General features: G+C 28.6%; 2 protein-coding genes and 1 long non-coding RNA gene across 4 annotated transcripts in view; 2 read left to right on the top strand and 1 right to left on the bottom strand.

Annotated features, from left to right (window-relative positions):
• LOC107029219 (mRNA-decapping enzyme-like protein) overlaps nucleotides 1–2,092 on the bottom strand; it is a 9,392-nt gene extending 7,300 nt beyond the window's left edge. Inside the window, exons 1-2 of one of the 2 annotated variants that reach the window (XM_015230583.2) lie at nucleotides 1,794–2,092; nucleotides 684–724 (exon numbers count right to left, since the gene is read on the bottom strand). In XM_015230583.2, coding sequence (XP_015086069.1) covers nucleotides 684–724; nucleotides 1,794–1,952 — 200 coding nt within the window. In that variant the 5' untranslated portion in view covers nucleotides 1,953–2,092. The remainder of the gene's footprint in view (nucleotides 1–683; nucleotides 725–1,793) is intronic. The other variant, XM_015230584.2, reaches the window with a different exon arrangement.
• A 5,191-nt stretch (nucleotides 2,093–7,283) lies between these two features.
• On the top strand, nucleotides 7,284–8,384 carry LOC107029922. The gene has a single exon (XM_015231359.1). It carries the CDS (start codon nucleotides 7,284–7,286, stop codon nucleotides 8,382–8,384), a length of 1,101 nt encoding a protein of 366 aa, XP_015086845.1.
• An 8,051-nt stretch (nucleotides 8,385–16,435) lies between these two features.
• LOC107031644 lies at nucleotides 16,436–21,010 on the top strand. The gene is made up of 2 exons (XR_001458266.2): nucleotides 16,436–16,603; nucleotides 20,630–21,010. It is a non-coding gene; the product is annotated as an uncharacterized LOC107031644 (long non-coding RNA).
• The last annotated feature ends 438 nt before the right edge of the window (nucleotides 21,011–21,448 follow it).

Here is a 21,448-nt window from a genome sequence, read left to right on the forward strand (position 1 = left end):
AAGGGGGGGGGGGGGGAGTGGCAACGGCTTGTTAGATGCCTACACATTAACCCCAAATTCCCTAATTGAATTCATTGACACCATACTGAAACATTCAGGGTTACAATTTAGAAGAGTTATTGCTTATTTATACAGATGAGAACTATGTCAATTTCAGAAGCAAAACGAACCCACCAACCCTTTTAGAATAGATGTGCTTGTTTGGTATCTAGGCAAGTTAAGAATATTAATTCAATTTCAATGCATTAAATATTGTTCATATTTCTAATTTCTTACTATTGTCCAATCTCTTTCTTCAATTATTTTTTTTATTTATGTTCATCTACTTGTGTGTAAGTAAGTTATTCTAAGGGAACACAATTTTCTTTTATATAAATCGTCTCTAGATTCTTCAATCAAATTTCTTAGTGGAAAAAAGGGGTCCAAGACTATACCCCTCCCAAGGGTTCAAGGTCAGGTTTGGGCTGGTTCACCCCCACTGGGATCAACTCTGAGCCCTTGAGCTCCTATTGGGGCTAGACCAGTTAGCTTGGAACTTTGCCACGAATATGAATGTTCAGACAAGCACCATACAGAAAATACCTGCTAAATTTGATACACCGCCATATGAAACAAAGGCAGATATAAACACTTTATATTTAAATAGAAAACAAAACCAGATACATGGAATATTGCAAGCATACCTCTTAACTACAAAGAAAGAACCTTCAACCTCCTTGCGGCTCTGAAATCCAAATTAAACATTCAATCAATTTATTCTTTAAGACAATATTTCAAGAAGACCCATTGATTGCATCATAAAGAGGCAAAAAGGCGGGAAGCAGGAGTACACAGCGGATCCCTTGGAATATATTTTTCCAAAAACATCTAATTTACCACCTTTTCATCCAATGATGTATATCATGACAATTGCGTCCAAGTGAGATTTATTTGTTGATTGCAACTAGCTTAGGATTAAGGCAAACTTCGGTGTTAAGATTATTTCAGCAAGTTTTCCAAGTTAATGCACATATTAAAAAGTATACACCGTGACTTTCTAAATCACGCACAACTGAATCAACATTCAATACATTCTGCAACACATAATAAGGCACGAGTTTTTATAGTAACAACAGAGAACTATACGGTGATCAATTATGAAATTTACTCTACAGAACTATCCATAGGAACTTTAATGATCAAATCCATCAATATACACATAGAGAGATCAATGTATACTCCTAGAAATCACTCAAATATTCACATATATCTACATAAAACAAAATTACATACACACGGCAACACACAATAAGACACTAGTTTCTGTAAAACAGCAAAAAGCAAAAAAATACAAGAAGATCAATTATGAAGTTTACCGTGTAGAACTATCCCAAGGCACATTTTTTACAATCAAATCCATCAATATACACATAGAGAGATTAATATGTACTTCCAGAAATCACTCAAACATTCACATATATCAACATAAAACAGAACTCCATACATACCACAACACACAATAAGGCACAAATTTTTTAAGTAACAGCGAACTATAAGGAGATCAATTCTAAAATTACTGTGTTATTGTAAAGCACTTTTTACAATCAAATCCATCAATATACGCATAGAGACTCAGATATTCACATATATCTACATAAAACAAAATTCAATACTTACTGGATATTAAAACAATGAATACTGATTATGCCAAATTTAATTCAACAATTATCACACCAAATTAGCCTCTATTTCCTAAACTCGATACTATATAAATCTCATTTTCAGGAATTTAAACGAAAATTAAGTTTACGAACCCATTGATTGAGGTCGACGTTGAACTCGTACAACGTAACATGAGCAGCTGTGATGAGGATCTCCTCAATACGCGGATCGATTCTCTGTAGCACAGTGAGGTTCAGCATCTTCGTACTTCGCTCATCCAGATTCGGCATTAACTTTGAATTCGACGACATCTTCTTCTAGAACTTTCCGATTGATCGTACAGAAGCAGATAGATTATAGAGAGAACCCGGGAATCGATTTGTCGATCGGAGAAGAAAATATGGAGAAGTGGAGAGTGGAGTGGGAAAAGTATTTTTTTATTAATAAATGGTAATGAGAAATTTCAAAACTAATAAGAAAAGTGACACTTAATTTATGTGTAATTTCAATCTTTGCAATTAAAATAAGGGAAATTTTATATAATGACAAACTAATGAATTAAATTAATTGTTATAATTATTTTTTGATTTAATTATGTTCCATAGCAAAACTGTTTGTCAGTCATCTCTCTCCTTCAAACTCTAGCTCGCCACTCTCCTCTCTCGCTCGCTTCCTCTCACTTTTATATAAATACAAGTGTATAAAATATGTTGCTATTTGTATAAAGCTAGAGAAAATTGTGTAAATACTTATATTTTTGTTCCCCTCTTCTTTTTCCCAGATCTCGCTCGCCACTCTCTCTAATTTCGCTCGTCACCCACCTCTCTCGCTTATACAAACAGAAACGAAATATATAAATTGCATTGTTGTTTGTATAAAACGAGAGAAAATTGTATATATACGTGCAAATACACATATTTTCGTCCTATAAACTTATAATTATAGTAAAAATGATTCAAATATATCATATTCACTAAAAACCAATGCAAGGTTAAAATTGGAAACAAAAGATTTATCCAAGTTTATTAAATTTTCAATCAAACACGTGTAATATGTTGAATTACATATCCAATTTTTAATCCAATGGACCAAAATAAGAATTAATACTAAGTAATTTAGGGATTATTACTCCCAAAATTGTAATCTTGAAATAACTATTATACAATATTTGATAACAGATTAAAAAGTAAGTTACTTATGTAATAAAATTGATATGACATTTGATTTATTGTTTAAATAAAATTTAATGGTACGTCATACGTGCATAACTTAGGGAATTTGTATCTCATCTTATGCCGACAAAAAATAATGAAATAATTAATTCTCATAACAAATATTAGGGGCGACTCAAATATTTTAGACAATAAAAATTGAACGAAGACCTAAACTTTAAAAAATAAATTAGTATATTTTCTTATGAAGTTCATTCTTCTAATTCTTAAGATCCAAAATTGTAAAATTTTTAATCAACCAATTTAATATTTACTTATATCATTTTTTTCCTAACCATTCTCTCCTTTTATATAACACGATAAATTCCACTTCTTTTTATTTTTTTAAAAAATAGTACTTACCCAATATTTTTCCGAAACAACAAATAAACTATTATGATCTATTATTGCTAAAATAAAATAAAATACTAACGAATATCTTTTTTTATGTCATTAATTAGAGATTTTAGATTTAAGTCCACTGAATACAGACTCACCTTGATTAGGAATATTTTACCCTCAATATGAACTTCTGAGTCTGAATCCACTTTTAGTCGAGCTTAAATGGGTACTAAGGGAAAATTTTCACCAAATAGCCATTATAATAACATAATTATACATTTATACCCCATAGCTGTAGTTTTCATATTTACAGACTGTAGTTATGTTCAACTATCTTGTTTGTATAACTCGCGGGTACGTACGCTTGTATAATTAAATTATTTTTGTATAGACTTAACATAACGAATATCTACAAACATAAACATCTAAACTTAAATAATTATGCAAAATTAATTATATTTACAAAATTACACTATAGAAAAGTTATACCAATTCTGAATTATAAAAATCTCGAAACCCAACTCACGCAATTATCATTGCAAATAGTAGTTAATTAAAACTATAGCTAAGATGACTAATAAACTAACATATGTTTGTTTAACTATGTCATGGTCCCTACTAATAATTATACATGCATACGTAAATTTAAACGTCATTTCAAAAGATTAAACTAGTCAGACTCAGATATAAAAATACTGATATATGCATACGTAATTTAAATATCATTTCAAAAATATTAATAGATGGGTACTAATACACGCATACTTAAATATAATTAACGTGATTTCATAAATATTAAATTCAGATAAATCTGTGAAAAGAACGAAACCCCATGTTAATTCTTCTTGTAAATCTGTGAGAAACAACATTAGAGCAGCTAAAACTGCTGGTATAAGCCGTAGCTGTAACTGTAGTTTGCCATAGCTGCGTAAATAGAGAAGATAAAAAACACTGCAACACCATTAATTTCTCCATTTTCAATCTTTATACTAAACTATAGCACCAAATTGAAGATTCCCATTGATCAAGAACTTGGATAATTTACTCTCTTTGAGGAATTTCATCGAACAGGTAAGAGGCTTCTGAATGGGGTGTTCAGACAAGATTAACTTGGGCCTCTCTAATGGGCTTCATCCATTTGGGACGGATTTTTTTTTTTTTATTATTATTCAAATGTACCAACTAGTTTTAAAATCGTAAAATATTATAATACCTTACATTATTAGTTGATATATATTTAAAATTAAATCAACTTGATCATAGGTGTGTAGTCAAATTGTACCTAAATTAGTTTGATCAAATTTAGTATCGAATCTAATTCAATTTTGAAATCGTACTATAGCTATATGTTTGATAGGAAAATTAATTTGAAAAGAACTATTATCGGCAATATTTTTATTTATGGAAATCCAAATTATATTTACTAAAGGAAAATAAATTTCCTTGTCCTAAACATATTTGGACTAATACAATTTTATTTTTTTTATATATAATGTATAGTTGATTCTTTTAACGTACTCAAAAGCAAACATAATTAATTTTCTTTGTTTTTTGAGTAGAAAATAAAGGAAAGATGGAGTTGGAAGAAAACAAGAAGGAAAAGTATGGACAACCTCCCTATTTTGCTCAATACCCTTGGCTTCTTATATGTCATGGTGATGATATGCAGAGACAAACTTATTTCAGTGTATCGGAAAATCGATATTATATGAAAAGTATACCTGAAGTTAAAGAAAAAATAATACATGCTTATGTAGATGAGTGGCTCGTGTTACAAAACATTAATTCTAATGATTGTTGTCTTTGGAATCTTATTTCAAACGAAAAAATTGAGCTCCCGCCACTTTCTACTAAGGGTGACATATCGCGGTGCCTCTTGTCTGCACCACCTCATGATCCCGAATGTCTAGTTATCTTCTTAATTGAGAATGAGAAGGAGAACACTAATGAGGATGAGAATAAGAACAATAATGTGGATAAGAATGAGGATGAGAACGAGAACTCGGATGGAGATGGGAATGGAGACTCTAATGAGGATGAGGATGAGGACGAGGATGAAGAAGTGAGCTCGGATGAGGATGAGGACGAGGACGAGGATGAGGATGTGAAGCTGCTTACTTTTTACTTTTGTAAACCAGGTTATAATACAGAATTTCATAAACAAGATGTCCAATCAATTATCGGAGATTCACGTCTTGGGATCTGGACAATTTTCCAGAAAAAAATTTATACATTAATTGGGATGCAATTTATTCTAACTTATTTGGATGTAGATAATGATTCAGGAAGAATAACAACTACACCAATGACTAACGAATCTCCAATTAGGTTGAAATCATACTATGGTTACTATAAGGATTATCTCATTCAATCCTCTTCTAACAATATGTTGTTATATGTTCAATTGATGGTTGGCGGAAGAGATTTTGGAATGCCATGCCACTTGCAAGTAATTCGGTTTGATTTTACAAAAGAAAGATGGATGAAAGCGGAAAGCATTGGAGAAATAGCAATTTTTATAAGTTTGTCTATGGGGACGAGCACAACCTGTTCCACAAAAGGCAGAAATCTTAAGAAAGACTCTGTCTACTTCACCTACGATCGTCATCTTTACGTCTACAACTGGATAACACATAGCATCTCATTATCCCTCCCTTGCCCACATGTTAGCAAGACAAAGAATAAACACATGCACTGGTTAACATTAAATCAATAAATGTGTAGTTAAATTTTTTTTTTCTCTTCTTATTCATATTTCTCGTTTTTGTCTTTATAAATTTTTTAAATCCTTTTTCAAACATACAAAATATAAGAAAGTTAAGTCATTATATGTTACTTTCCTGTTTTGGATTTTTATAATAAAATGTGATGCATGTAGTTGATGGTCAATCTCAATGAAAATTAACATTTTAAATTAACAAAGACTAGCTAGATTATAACAATTTGGACCTAAAGCACAAAGAAACAAAGAAGCAATTGGTGCAAAGATAAATAAAACATGTAGACACTACCAACATGAAACTGACGATATAATTCAAAAAGTTATACGAATGACGAAATAGAATCTATGATAGTGTCAACGACTCAACAAGATTCAATAACGCCAAGAATAGAAAGAGGACAAGAGAAACATATTTTAAGTTTCTTTAGAAGACCAATCTTTCTTTTTTACTTCATACATTTGTAAATCGAAGTTTGAGATTGATAACTCAACTTTCTCCTTGCTTTTATAATTTTTTTTGCTTAAGAATATTCACTTGTAAAATTTGTGATGATCGTATAATTTCTAGTTCTCTTTACCTCGTATTGTCTTCATAGTTGATCATTAGTAGAAGATATCTCATTAGGATTGATAAGGTAAGACTCAAACTCCCTTACCTGTACTTATTCCAATTGAGAATTTTTTATATGTTTATTAACAAAAAGCCACTAAATTTGCTTATTGAGATTCTTTTTTTATATGTTTTTATTTATTATTAATAAAAAGCCACTAAATTTGCTTTCATAAAATATGTATCATAAAATTAAATACTACAAGGAAAAGCGGTTAGAATAGGTCTAGAATAAGGAAATTTGTTTTCCTTGTCTTTCTAGAAAATAAAATTGGAATTTCCATAAACCAAAACATTGTCATTTATAGTAGTATTTAATTTTAAATTACTATTTCTGCTGATTCTTTCAAAAATAATAATAATTACTTTGACATATATAAAAAAAAAATTAGAAATAACGGTGAGTTCAAATACTACAAGGAAAAGGGATTAGAATACGTCTAGAATAAGGAAATTTGTTTTCCTTGGCTTTCTAGAAAATAAAATTGAAATTTCCATAAATAAAAACATTGTCATTTATAGTTGTATTTAAATTTAAATTACTATTTCTGCTGATTTTTCCAAAAAAAATAATTACCTTGACATATATTAAAAAAAATAAAAATAATAGTGAGTTCAAATACGTTAAGGAAAAGGAGTTGGCAAGTAATTAACGTATTGTCCCAATTCTTATTATAGTTTATAAATAGGGTAATAACACAAGAGATCTCATAACAGATAGTTCCATAATTTTTCTCAAGGACAATTTTTTTTTACAATGGAGGCTGCATTGTGGTCAGATGGTATACCATCGGACATACTCGGATTAATATCATCACGTCTTATTGCTGCGGAATATTTTATTTTTCGTGCTGTTTGTAAAAAATGGAGACACGCACCCGTGACCCCTCCACATTGTCCTGCTCAATCAGAAATATCGCCTCGTTTGATCACAATGCGTGGAGATACTGGAATAGTTGATTTCTTTCATCCCGTGTATAATGTTATGACAACTACGTCTATTCCAATTCCGAAATTAATGAATTCTCGAATTCGAAGTTCAAAAGGTAATTGGTTACTGATGAGTCATGGTGACTGCGATATGTTTTTTTTCAATTTTATTAGCAATGAGATAATTGAACTTCCTGATCTACAAGGGGAGAGTCGATATATCACTTGTTGGATGTTTTCATGTCCTCCAAACTCGTCGTCATCTGCTTGCTTTGTTGTTGGTTTGAAATGCAGTGGTAATCCTCCAGACGTATGCATCATCAAAGTTGGAGAGACTAATTGGACGTTTCATAACTTAAGTGATCTAGTAGATACATATAAACGTTTTGAATTAACGGGATGCAGTAGTCCAATATTTTTCAGAAATAATATTGTTTATGTAGTGGGAGATAAAGGAAATTTGGGTTTACTTACCATCAATGAAAACTCAACTCCTAGTTGGGAATTTTATGGTAAACCATTTCGAGGTAGAAGACTAAAGTCAATCAACTATGTTTTCACGGCAGAAGATGTCGAAAACAAAGGAATATTAGTTGTATTTCTATCTCACCACGAAGGGAAAGTAGAGGTTTGGAGGTACAAATTGAATGGAGAGGTGTTGGAGAGGGAAGAAATAACAAGTTTAGACAATAATAAAACATTGTTTGTGAGCTTGGTAGGATCGTACTTGAAAACATGTGTTGCACCGGGGCTAGGGAACAAGATATATTTTTCAATGTTTCACAATGAAAATGGTGTTTTCTATTGTTTAGTCAATCGCAAATATTACTCTTTTGATTATTTGGACATCAAAACTTATTCAAGTCCAAATATTTTCAACTTCATTCGACCAATATCATGCATTTGGATCGAATCAGAGGATGAGTGAGGGCATAGTTCCATTTTTGTTCTTATCGGAGACATTCCCGGACGCCACGGGGATTACTTAGGTATGTTGTTGTTGGCACTGGTGTTAAAAATTACTTATAATGACATATTACCGTGTAATAGTGCCAATATGTGGAGAAATCCAAAAGATAAAGTGTCATTATTATATTTTGTGTATCAAATTCTTTTAATTAATAAAGTAGTTATTATTTAATATTGTTATCATTTTTTGCCTAGGGATATCGTTACAAACAAAATTTAACGTCATGTTAATTACAAGTATTGAATCCTATAATGACTAACTTGGGCCTCTCTAATGGGCTTCATCCATTTGGGCTGTCATAACCCATCTATACAAAACGATAGAAAACCCAAAAAACTTTTTTTATTATTATTCAAAGAAAAAATTACATAAATTAGTACATTTTAAAAAATAATTATTAATTGTAGCAATATTTTTTATTTATTACCATTTATAACAATACTATCTTAAATCTGCATTATACTATATTTATGTAAGTTTCCCTTATTCAAATGTACCAACTAGTTTTAAAATAATATGATAGCAAAATATTATAGTACCTTACATTATTAATTGATATATATGATATAAATCTAAACTTAAATCAACTTGATCACAGGTGCATAGTCAAATCGTACCTAAATTACTTTGATCAAATTCAGTATCGAATTTTATATTCATGCCTAAATTTTATCTAATTTAAGATTTTTTTATATAAGCAATATAATATGAAGATCGAAATGAATTTTGTGAGTCACGTTTGTTTGAGAAAATATAATTTTGATAACTTGGTGGTTACTCGAATTAATTCATTATGCTTTGTTAGCATGATTTTTTTTCTGTCAGGTGCATGCTATAAATATATAGTACAAAAAATCATAATCAAGAATTCTTTTTTCTTTTTCATATATAAATAAAGGCTTCAGTGCACATTTTATTTTATTTTTAGAAAAAATGTAAGACAAATAGTATTACGAATGGACCAAATTATTTGAAAGCAAAGTTTTTGTTCCCTTCTTTCTTGATTTGGGACCATATATTATACTGTTTATAAATGGAAAATTGTATATAATAGCAAATTAATTACCTAAAATAAGTGGAGTAGCTAGGGTTTGATTTAATTTGTGCTCCATAGCAAACATTTGCAAAAAATTGTCAGGCGCCTCTCTCTCAAATATCTCCCTCGCCACTCTCCTCCAATCTCTCGCTCGCTTCCTCACTTTTTATACAAACACAAGTGTATAAAAATTGTTTCTAATTGTATACATCAAAGAAAATTGTATAAATACATATATTTTTGTTCCTCTCTCTCCCCTCTTCCAGATCTCGCTCGCCACTCTCCCAAATCTCGCTAGCCACCCTCGCCTTTCTCACTTATACAAACAGAAGCGAAATGTATAAATTGTGTTTCTGTTTGTAAAAGGCGTGAGAAAATTGTATATACACATGCAAGTACATATATTTTCGTCCTACACACTTATAAGTATAAAAATTGTATATACACATGCAAGTACATATATTTTCGTCCTACACACTTATAAGTATACAATAAAAATAATTCTCTGCCCAGTTTCATTTGTCTTTCTCACTTTTTTGTGTTTTATACAATTTTCAAATTGTATCTAATTTCTCTCTTTCTCGTTTTATACAATTCATTCAATTGTATATTCCTTGTCAAGTTTCTTTTGTCTTTCTCTCTTTCTCATTTTATACAAATTCAAATTGTATATAATCGTTCTATACATATATAATAATACAATTCATTTTATACACTTCCTTTTTATATAGTTCTTTACCCAAGTGTCTTTCTCTTTCTTGTTTTATAAACTTCGTTTTATAAAATTTGCTTCAACTGTATATGTATAGCGAATTATACAGTTTTTATGTTTGTTATGGAGCGCAATTATGCAAACTTTGCTATAACATACAAATATGATTTTTTTATTTGCTATATGTGAAAGCTGCCCTTTATAAATTCATCTCTATGTCAATAGTATAAGAAAATTAAATAAAAGATATTAAAAGTTCGTTTTTAATATATTTTTTATTTTATATATAGTTATAAAAGGGATTTTTGCCTTGTTGTGTAGTATAAAAGGATTTTTTAAAAATTTATTTAACTGATTTATAGATGCTATATACTTGTTATACATGGTTATACATACAATATTATACATACATAATGTGTTTGGTATGAAGAAAAAAAAGATTATGTCAACAGAATCTATATATTATCTAACAAAATAATATGAATTTCTCAAGATATAATATTATATGAAAATTTCTTTGACCGGAAAATTTGACTAAAATAGAAAAATAACATACTTTACACTATATTACTTTGTTTTTTTTAAAAAAAATATTTTTATTCTTTTAACTAAAAAGAAAAAGAAAAAGAAAATCAATTTATTTTAAAATAAAAAAGACATTATAGACTTTTTAAATTTATAATCAAATTTTTTGACTACTTAGCATTATCCGATATTATATATTATGTTGGATCGTTTTATGCTTTAGTTGAGGATTTCGCTGCATTTCCTCGTCTTTTTTTCTTGTGATATTACACTTGATGTGTTATTAGTTGTTGTTATTACTTAACTTATATACTTCTTAATATATATAGTTACAAAGATAATTTTGTTTCTTGTTATTTTGTTGTTTCATTTCTTATAATTCTATGTTGGATAGTTTCCTTTTGTATAGAGAGTCCTTCAGAAACAACTTTTTTGTGTGTGAAAAATTTGGATAGCTTACACCTGATCGTTCTCAAACCTAAATAAAGAAAGAATGGTTGCAATAAACCTTGCGATAGTCTTAAATTCATCGTGAAATATTAATCAATTTTATGATGAATATTTATAATACATACATTTTTTCAAAAATAAAATATCTGAATTTTGTTCTAGTTGAAAAAATTTCACTCATAGTATAGCTTCCTAATTTCTTTATTCCAAGTTGTATATTATTTACAAATTTAATTGTATGCACTTTCTTTTTCTATTTATTTTCGTGTAAAAAGTAATAAAGGTGTTAATATAATATAAATTGATTTAAAAATTGAGTCCCACCATTTTTAGATAATATGATTATTTATGCATTATTTAATTGGATATTTAGCAAATTCATACTTTAGAAGCAGAAAGTATAAATATTTTAGACTGATAATTTTATTAAAATGGCAAAACTGTTCTTGGTCGTTCTAGACATTATATAATAATATAATAAATATATATTATATATATATATATATATAAGATAAATATTAGAAGGGAGAGTCTCAACATGCCAGCTTATTAGTAATACATGAAAGTTGAAGGATATAATAGTATTTTCATATATGGATTTAGTTAAAAGGAGTTGTGCTTTTTACTTTCTTCATTAGACTACATCACAGCTCGACTAAAAAACCCCATTAATTGATAATAAATTACAGATAGTGCCATTCACTGAAATATCATTAAATTTGAACTTACACTTATGGTCAGTTTCCTCGACTTTTCCCTTGTTTTTTTTAATTAATAAAACAAACACTTTATGACAATTTATTAATGAAAAAAATGTCCAGAGATTGGAATTGGTAACAAATTTTACTAGATTTTTATAACTTGATTTTTTTTTAGTTAATTATATTAAAAAAAATATTATATTACGGAGTGAATATCTAAAAAGATTGCTAAATTATGATAAATTATCTAGTAAAATCATTAAACTTTTTTTTATATTAATAAAATCACTTAACTTTAAGTATTTATCTTGAAAAATCTCTCAACTATATTTATTAATAAAATAAATTTAATATAACAAAATATAAAATAAAATATTTTTATTCCTGCCATGTAATTATATGAACCATAAATAAATAAAGTTATGAAATATATTTATTATTATATCTGAGCACACCCACCCCACAAATTAATTAATCATCTAAAGATTAATTTCTAATTAAGAATTAAAAACTTTTCTCTAGGAAATTACCAAAAGATCGATCAAGACACTTTCAACTTGACTGCATGTTGGTGTACTAATTATAATAGTAAGGGCCGTTTGGCAATAGATTTTTCAAATAATATTTAGGAAAAATATTGGCAAATAATGTTTGTTTATATTATTTATTATTATTTGGTAAATATTTTTAGCAAATATCTTAAATTTTTAAATATTAATTTTTTTAGTATTTGGGTCAAATCTCATTATTTATAATTTTTTAAAAATTAAAATTTTACCTCAAAACTTTTTATTTTTTACAAAAACACTGTCTATAGTAATTATTTGCGTTGTATTATATAATTTTTTACGTGAACACCAAAATAATGATATTCTATCTTTAGTGAATATTAAATTATGATATAATTGCTGATGAAAATAATAAAAAATTCGCTCAAGGTAACAAAATTTACTTTATGATGTATAAAATGATGTTTGTTGCATTCACTCCAAATTATCACATTGCTTCAGTGTCATGAACACTATTTGTTATTGTTGTAACGAACATTCAATTGATTTTAAACAAGTTTATAGTTAGTTTTGATAGTTTTTAAAATTTATGGACATAAATTATATTTTTCTAAAAAGGTGAAATATATTTCCCAAATTTTATGACCAAACTCATAGTTAAATTTTATCCAAAGTTTACTCATATAATATTTGTCAAAAATAATTAAAAATTTATAGCTAATATTTTGCAAAAATAACTGAGCAGAAATTGCTAATATAAGTAAATAATGACTTGCTCTATTTCTACCCAAAATCAGGCTTTAGACGAAAATAATTAGTGTTGGGTTAGGTATAATAATATATAGATTCTAATACTACTATTATTTGTTTGTTGGGTTTATAATTATATGCCATAAAATACTTTATACCGTCATATTAAATTTAGGAAAAATTATATATAATAGCAAACTAATAATCTAAAATAAATGAAGTAACTAGGGTTTGATTTAATTGTGTTTCATAGCAAACATTTGTCAGACGCTTCTCTCCCAAATATCTCGCTCGCCACTCTCCTCCAATCTCTCGCTCGCTTCCTCACTTTTTATACAAACACAAGTGTATAAAAATTGTTTTCAATTGTATAAAGCAAAGAAAATTGTATAAATACACATATTTTTGTTCCACTCTCTCCCCTCTTCCAGATCTCGCTCGCCACTCTCCCAAATCTCGCTCGCCACCCTCGCTTTTTCTCACTTATACAAACAGAAGTGAAATGTATAAATTGTGTTTCCGTTTGTATAAAACGTGAGAAAAATGTATATATACATTCAAGTACATATATTTTCGTCCTATACACTTATAATTATACAATAAAAATACTCGCTTGCCCAATTTCTTTTGCCTTTCTCTCTTTCTCGTTTTATACAATTTTCAAATTGTATCTAATTTCCCTCTTTCTCGTTTTATACAATTCGATTAAATTGTATATTCCCTGTCAAGTTTCTTTTGCCTTTCTCTCTTTCTCATTTTATACAAATTCAAATTGTATATAATCATTCTATACATTTATAATAATACAAGTCGTTTTATATACTTCGTTTTTATGCAGTTCATTGCCCAAGTGTCTTTCTCTTTCTTGTTTTATACACTTCGTTTTATAAAATTTGCTTCAACTATATATGTATAGCGAATTATACAGTTTTTTTGTTTGCTATGGAGCGCAATTATGCAAACTTTACTATAACATACAAATATGAATTTTTTAATTGTTATATGTGAAAGTTGCCCTTAAATTTATTTCAATATTAAATATAGTTGAATGATATTTGAGTATAAAACTTTAAGTTGAGTGATTTTTAAAGATAAAAATTTAAAGTTAAAATGATTTTATCGTTATAAAATAAAATTTAATGACTTTGCTAAATATTTTTGCATAATTTAATATCGTTTTAAGATATTGACTTCTACATTACGCTATACTTTTATATTACTATCTTTACTTACTTTTTTTTTTTAATCTTTTATTTTTTTTACAATTAATAAGAGTGAGGAGAAATCAACGGAAAAGTTCAAAGAGACTATTTTTGTAATTCAAATAGATTAATTAAAGGAGTAGTGGTGACGTTTCAATTTTTTTGCTTTTATTGTATTAATTTATCCCTAGAAATACAAATACTCCGTATGACTTGAGCAATAAATAAATATTATTATTTTATTAATTGGTTAAAACCGGAAATAATATATTATTTCGTAAATAATTCTTTTCTTTTTATTTAAACATGGAAAAAAATTATCATAATTAAAATTTTAATATCTAATTAAAATTATATATTTTATATTTAATATTTCGTATTTTAAATTAATCCTTCGTTTACCGTAAAAGACGCCTAGGAGAAACCAAAATATTATCTATGATTGGACCCTTTTTTTAGAAAAGCCTAGAAAAGAGGCAACTTTTACTTTAATTTAAAGGTTGCTTTTTACGAAAAAAATATCCAAGAAGATATGTGGAGAAATCCAAAAGATCAAGTGTCATTAGTATATTTTGTGTATCAAATTCTTTTAATTAATAAAGTAGTTTTTATTTAATATTGTTATCATCTTTTGCCTAGGGATATCGTTACAAACAAAATTTAACGTCATGTTAATTACAAGCATTGAATCCTATAATGACTAACTTGGGCCTCTCTAATGGGCTTCAATCATTTGGGCTGTCATAACCCATTTATACAAAACGATAGAAAACCCGAAAAACTTTTTTTATTATTATTCAAAGAAAAAATTATATAAATTAGTACATTTTAAAAAATAATTGTTGATTGTACAATACTTTTTATTTATTACCATTTATAGCAATACTATGTTAAATCTTATGTAAGTTTCCCTTATTCAAATGTATCAACTAGTTTTAAAATAATATGATAGCAAAATATTGCGGCAACTTTCACATATAGCAAACAAAAAATTCATATTTGTATGCTATAGCAAAGTTTGCATAATTGCGCTCCATAGCAAACATAAAACTGTATAATTCGCTGGCCTAAATTGTATAATTCGCTGGCCTATTTCGCTGCAATTGTATAATTCGCTATCCTATTTCACTGCGATTGTATAATGCACAATTGTATAATTCGCTGCCTATTAAAATTGAGTGATTTTATCGATATAAAATAAAATTTGATGACGTTGCTAGATATTTTCGCATAATTTAATATCGTTTTAAGATATTGACTTCTACATTACGCTATACTTCTATATTACTATCTTTACTTACTCTTTTTTTTTTTTTACAATTAATAAGAGTGAGGAGAAATCAACAGAAAAGTTCAAAGAGACTATTTTTGTAATTCAATAGATTAATTAAAGGAGTAGAGTGGTGACGTTTCAATTTTTTTGCTTTTATTGTATTAATTTATCCCTAGAAATACAAATACTCCGTATGACTTGAGCAATAAATAAATATTATTAGGTTAAAACCGGAAATAATATATTATTTCGTAAATAATTTTTTTCTTTTTATTTAAACATGGAAAAAAATAATCATAATTAAAATTTTAATATATATTTTATATTTAATATTTCGTATTTTAAATTAATCCTTCGTTTACCGTAAAAGACGCCTAGGAGAAACCAAAATATTATCTATGATTGGAAGAGGCAACTTTAACTTTAATTTAAAGGTTGCTTTTTACGATAAAAACATCCAAGAAGATAATAGGATTTTAGATATTAAAGTCCAAAAAAAATTCTAAATTTTTTTAATAATAATATTTCTTTTTAAATATTTTAAAAAAACTATAAATTTATTTTTGATTTTAATAAAAAAGAAATATTTTGGGCGTAGTGTTAAAAAATCTGAAGCCCATAAAATAAAACCCTACTTACCTACTTATTGCAAAAATACTCCTTGGATTTTCTGTTGGTATAATTTTATATTTTTCTTCTGAAAAAGCTACCTCGTTTAATACAATTAAATTAAAGTTGTCTTTTTTTTTTTTTTTTAATATAGGGAGTCCAATCAAATATAATATAATTTATTAGGTAGAAGAAAAGGACTGTAAAATAAATAATTTAACACACGAAGTATTTATAGGTTAGGTTCAGAGAAAAAGTACATTCACAATCCACAGAGCAGTTTGTGACCAGATCTCTTCCTCTTACTTTTCTCTCATCTCCTCTCTCAAAAATAAACCAAATAAATAGATCTGAATTCTTAATCCATCTCATGTTTGATCTATGTTATATTAATTCAAAAAGAATACAAGGTATGTCTCGATTTTTAATCTCCTTCAATGTTATTTTGTACCTCTTTTTTGTTATTTTAGAGTTTCAATTTTTGATGTTTGATCTAAAGTTTTGTTTTGTTCCTCTAAAAGTTTTAATTGTTTTACATCTTGAATAGTTGAATGGTTCAATTCAATTTACATCCCGAAGTTTTGATTTTTGACAGCTATATCTAATTCACTGTATATCTGGAATTTAAATTTAAAGTTAATTGAGTAGATCTATATGTAATTAGCCAAGATTTTGTGTTTCTTAGTTTTGATTTTCTAAGACTAATTCAAAAAGTGAGACTAAGGTTAATTCAACAAGTGAGCACGGAATGATAATTCAACACTTAAACACTGACTAGTGAGTGTAATTGAATTTCTAATATAATTCAACTAGTGAGGGTAATTGAATTTCTAATATAATTCAACTAGTGAGGGTAATCGAATTTCTAATATAATTCAACTAGTGAGGGTAATCGAATTATAATTCAACAAGGGAGGGTAATTCAACACTATTGAGTGACAATTGTGTAACAATTCAACTTGTGAGGGTAATCGAATTCTAATACAACTAGTGAGGGTAATTCAACACTATTGAGTGACAATTGAGTAACAATTCAACTAGTGAGGGTAATTGAATTATAATTCAACTAGTGAGGGTAATTGAGTAACAATTGAGTAACAAGTGAGTAACTCAACACAAGAGAGAGTAATTCAACAAGAGAGAGTAATTCATTACAAGAGAGTAATTCATTACAAGAGAGTAATTCAACACAAGTGTGTAATTCAACACAGGAGAGAGTAATTCAACACAGGAGAGAGTAATTCATTACAAGAGATAGGTCTCTTCAACACAAGAGAGAGTAATTCAGCACAAGAGAGAGTAATTCAGCATTCAACATTTCAAGTGAAGTAACTCCAACATTTCAAGTTGCTGTAGTGTAGAACATTATCTCTTGTTTGATTTTCTTATTCTTTTTGGCTTTGGCAGTTGCAGCATCCTTCTCTGCCTTTTTATTCTGTCCAAAAAAAGGAATTTCGTATTAGTATATGGACAGAATAAACTATCTTGCATTCTGTATAAGACTTAAATATTAGTTTAATCAGTATTTACCATATCTTTTTGGCATGTCTTCTCATGTTTTGTACGATCAGCAATCTTGTATTGTTTGTTGCATGTCTGACAAGCCATTGTTTTGCTGTTATCGTCTGTTCTAGTCTTAGTCATGATTCAAGCTTACTATTTCAACAAATTATGGATGAGTGTCATTAGGTCATAATTACTAGATTTATAGAGTCACTATATAAAGTAAACAGTAGATGTACAGAATGAGACAGTTACTATATCCTTGACACAGTGACAGAACTTAGGTCATTATAAGCACATTTTTTACCCTTTACACAGGTACAGCTCAGAACAAATTTATAGCACAATTAGACATCTAGATATGAATTGTATATATAGATGAGTGCTCTCCTTATGTAATTGGAGTGCCTAATTTGTGAAAGCTGTAGAGGCACTCAACACAGGTCCAATCACTTTTCGATTAAAATTCTTATTTTATATCAAATATGTTCTGTCAAGACAAATAGCTTGACTCTATTTTGTTCCTTGTGAATCATTTATTTTCTATATCTCTAAGTATTTTGAATTTCTTTTTCAGATTTGATTTTTAAGATGTTTACCTTGAACTAGTTTTTTTCCATATGAATATAACATTATGTTTAATATAATCTTGAATATAACATACTATTTCAAGCAGTCTTAGTCTTGGTTCGCTGTTGTTAGCAGTCTGAGCAGCAAGTATCCATATAATGAATATTTAGAAGTCTAGCACATGCCTCTTAGCAAAAAACAAACATAACATGCAACTGAGAAGACTTTAGTAGAGGCTTGTCTTGATAGTACATGCTACTTTAGTATGAAAGAAAACATCAAGGTAGTCATTAGCAAGCAATTGCCACGTATTAGTATTAAAAATCCTTAGTACCCATTGAATGGAAGTATACTTGATACTCTAAATTGTTAGTTAGCAAAGCAAGTCAATACCCTCATTAATGCAAGTAATTCTTAAGTCCTAAGCAAGACACAAGCCTCATTGAGTTATTCAAGTGACAAGCTTTAGCACATTTATAACCCTTGACACAGTTACATCATATATAGACGTTATAGCAAAAGACTAGATTAACTGTGTCACACTAGTTTTGCAGCAAATGTACAAAACAGAATAAAGGTGTTAACGAGATGATATTCAAGTTTAATAAGATTTTAAACACATTGTCATCATGTTTAATGCAATAGGTCTTAACTGTTACAAGTTCTAATCAGCAGAGATTGTAGTCTTAGTCAGTCCACTAAAGGCCTCATCAGCCTATTAGTTAAAAAGTTGCGTAAACTATAGGTCTTTATAGCTCATTTACGATTGTTGTGCACTGCACAGAATGACGTTAGATCACAATTACTAGATTAACTACGCCAAAAAAATATAAGGTAAGCAGCGAATAACCAAACAATATGAAGCTTTTTACTCGAACATGTTCAAGTGCAAACTTAGTCAAATCACTGATGGTGACAGCAGTCAGTTGGTCAACAAGTTTAGTCTTTATAGCACAAGCTTAATAAGGCAGAAATTCTCAAACCTTGACACAATGACAGAACTTTAGGTCATGACACATTTCTTACCATTTACACAGGTAAATCACAGATCAATTTATAGCACAATTACTATATTTGAAGAGTCGCAAACAATATCCTGATTTCAGACAATAGTCATCAGGAAAACATTGTCTTAACAATATACAAAACAGAATGAAGGTCTTAAAAGGAAAAGATGATCTTAACTGTGATAGTACTCTAAGTCATCAGAGATAGAACTGCTACAAAACCATAGTCATCAGATATAGAACTAGTTTTCTTTTCCATACAAACATAATATTATGTTAATATAATATTTTGAATTTCTTTTTCAGATTTGATTTTTTAAATGTTTACCTTGAACTAGTTGTTTTTCCATACAAACATAATGTTATGTTTAATATAATCTGGATTAGAACATACTATTTCAAGCAGTCTTAGTCTTGGTTCACTGTTGTTATCAGTCTAAGCAGCACAAGAATCCAAATGATGAATATTTAGAAGTCTAGGACATGCCTCTTAGCAAAAATAAACATAAAATGCACCTGACAAGTGTTCAGTAGAGGCTTGTCATGATAGTACATGTTCCTTTCGTATGAAAGAAAATATCAAGGTAGACCTTATAAATCCCTAGCAAGTGTCAGTATTAGAACTAAAAATCCTTTGTACCCTTTGAATGGAAGAGTACTTGATCCTTTTAGCAGTTTAACTTAGGCAAGTAACACTATCTATTATTCTAAATTGTTAGTTTGCAAATCAAGTCACAATCCTCATTAATGCAAGTAATTGTTATGTCCTAAGCAAGACACAAGCCTCATTAAGTTATTCAAGTGACAAGCTTTAGAATATAAAATCCTTAAGAGTCCCTAACACAGTGACATAACTTAACTTCTTTATAGAACATTTATAACCCCAGGCGCAGGTATATAATATATAGACTTATAACAAAAGACTAGATTAAATGTGACACAACAAGTAAGTTTTGCTGCAAATGTACAAAACAGATTGAAGGTCTTAACATGAAGAAGTTCAAGTTCAACAGATTCTAAACATATGTCATAATAGTATCAAGTGACATAACCTTAGTTCTTTCTAGTTCATTTACGATCTTAGACATAGGCACTGCTCGCCGAATTACATTAGATCACAGTTACTAGACTAACCGAGTCAAATAACATAATGTATGCAGCTAATTACCAACAGAATGAAGCTTTTTACTTGAATATGTGCAAGTACAAACATAGTCAAACCTCTGAGGGCCATAGCAGCCTGTTAGCCAACAATTTTAGTATTTATAGCACAAGCTTCATTAAGGCATACAGTCTCAAGTGTTGACATATGGTCTTAATAGCACATATCTTACCTTTTACACTGGTCCAATACAGGTTGAGTTTATAGAACAATTAGTATATTTGAAAGAGTTCCAACATATTAGATTTGCATCAAATGTCTTCCACCAAGGAAGATTCTCTGGGAGAGTCGCTTGAAATCTACGGGCTGCAGCATATACAACTCCACAGACCACAATCTCACTCTTGAATCTTACACAGAGTGTTGTGCGCAAACTGTAATTTGCAAGATTCGAGTGTATTTGAGTGTATTCTCTCCTAATAAAGCTATCAATTCTCTCTATATATGTGTTGTTCTGGCAAAATACATTTCAACAGACGCAATGACATTCTATTGTAATGAAATTCGTCTGAGTAGATACGATAACATAATATGAAATTCTATAAAATTAATAAGCAAAAGAGTTTTGCACTTTATATCTGGTTGTGGGTTTATTTACTCACATCTCAATAAAATTAATGGTATTAAGGCAAATTATAATAATTAATCTTAAATATATACACATGCACAAAAATGTAGTTAATAAGATGTTAGACATTTGTTTGAAATGCATTACACTGTATGTTGATGTAAAAATTTCATTTGTCAATATGAAGATTTAAATTGTTTAAGTGAAAGTTCTAAAATATTTTTGATAAAAAGTAGATTTTTTTTAATAATGTTAATATTGTCTAAAGTGAAAATAAAATCATAAAATCAACTATTAATTTTTTTTTCCAGTATTCTGATGTACGATTTGATAGTAGTACTGCAAATATGCACAAAACTTATAACTTGTGTTAAGTATACACGATTTTCGTATTTTGATTTGTGAGATTATATTAAGTATGTTTTTTGTTGTTATTATTGTAACT

The sequence above is a fragment of the Solanum pennellii genome, chromosome 9 (assembly GCF_001406875.1).
Source record: "Solanum pennellii chromosome 9, SPENNV200".
In the NCBI taxonomy this organism is placed as follows: domain Eukaryota; kingdom Viridiplantae; phylum Streptophyta; class Magnoliopsida; order Solanales; family Solanaceae; genus Solanum; species Solanum pennellii.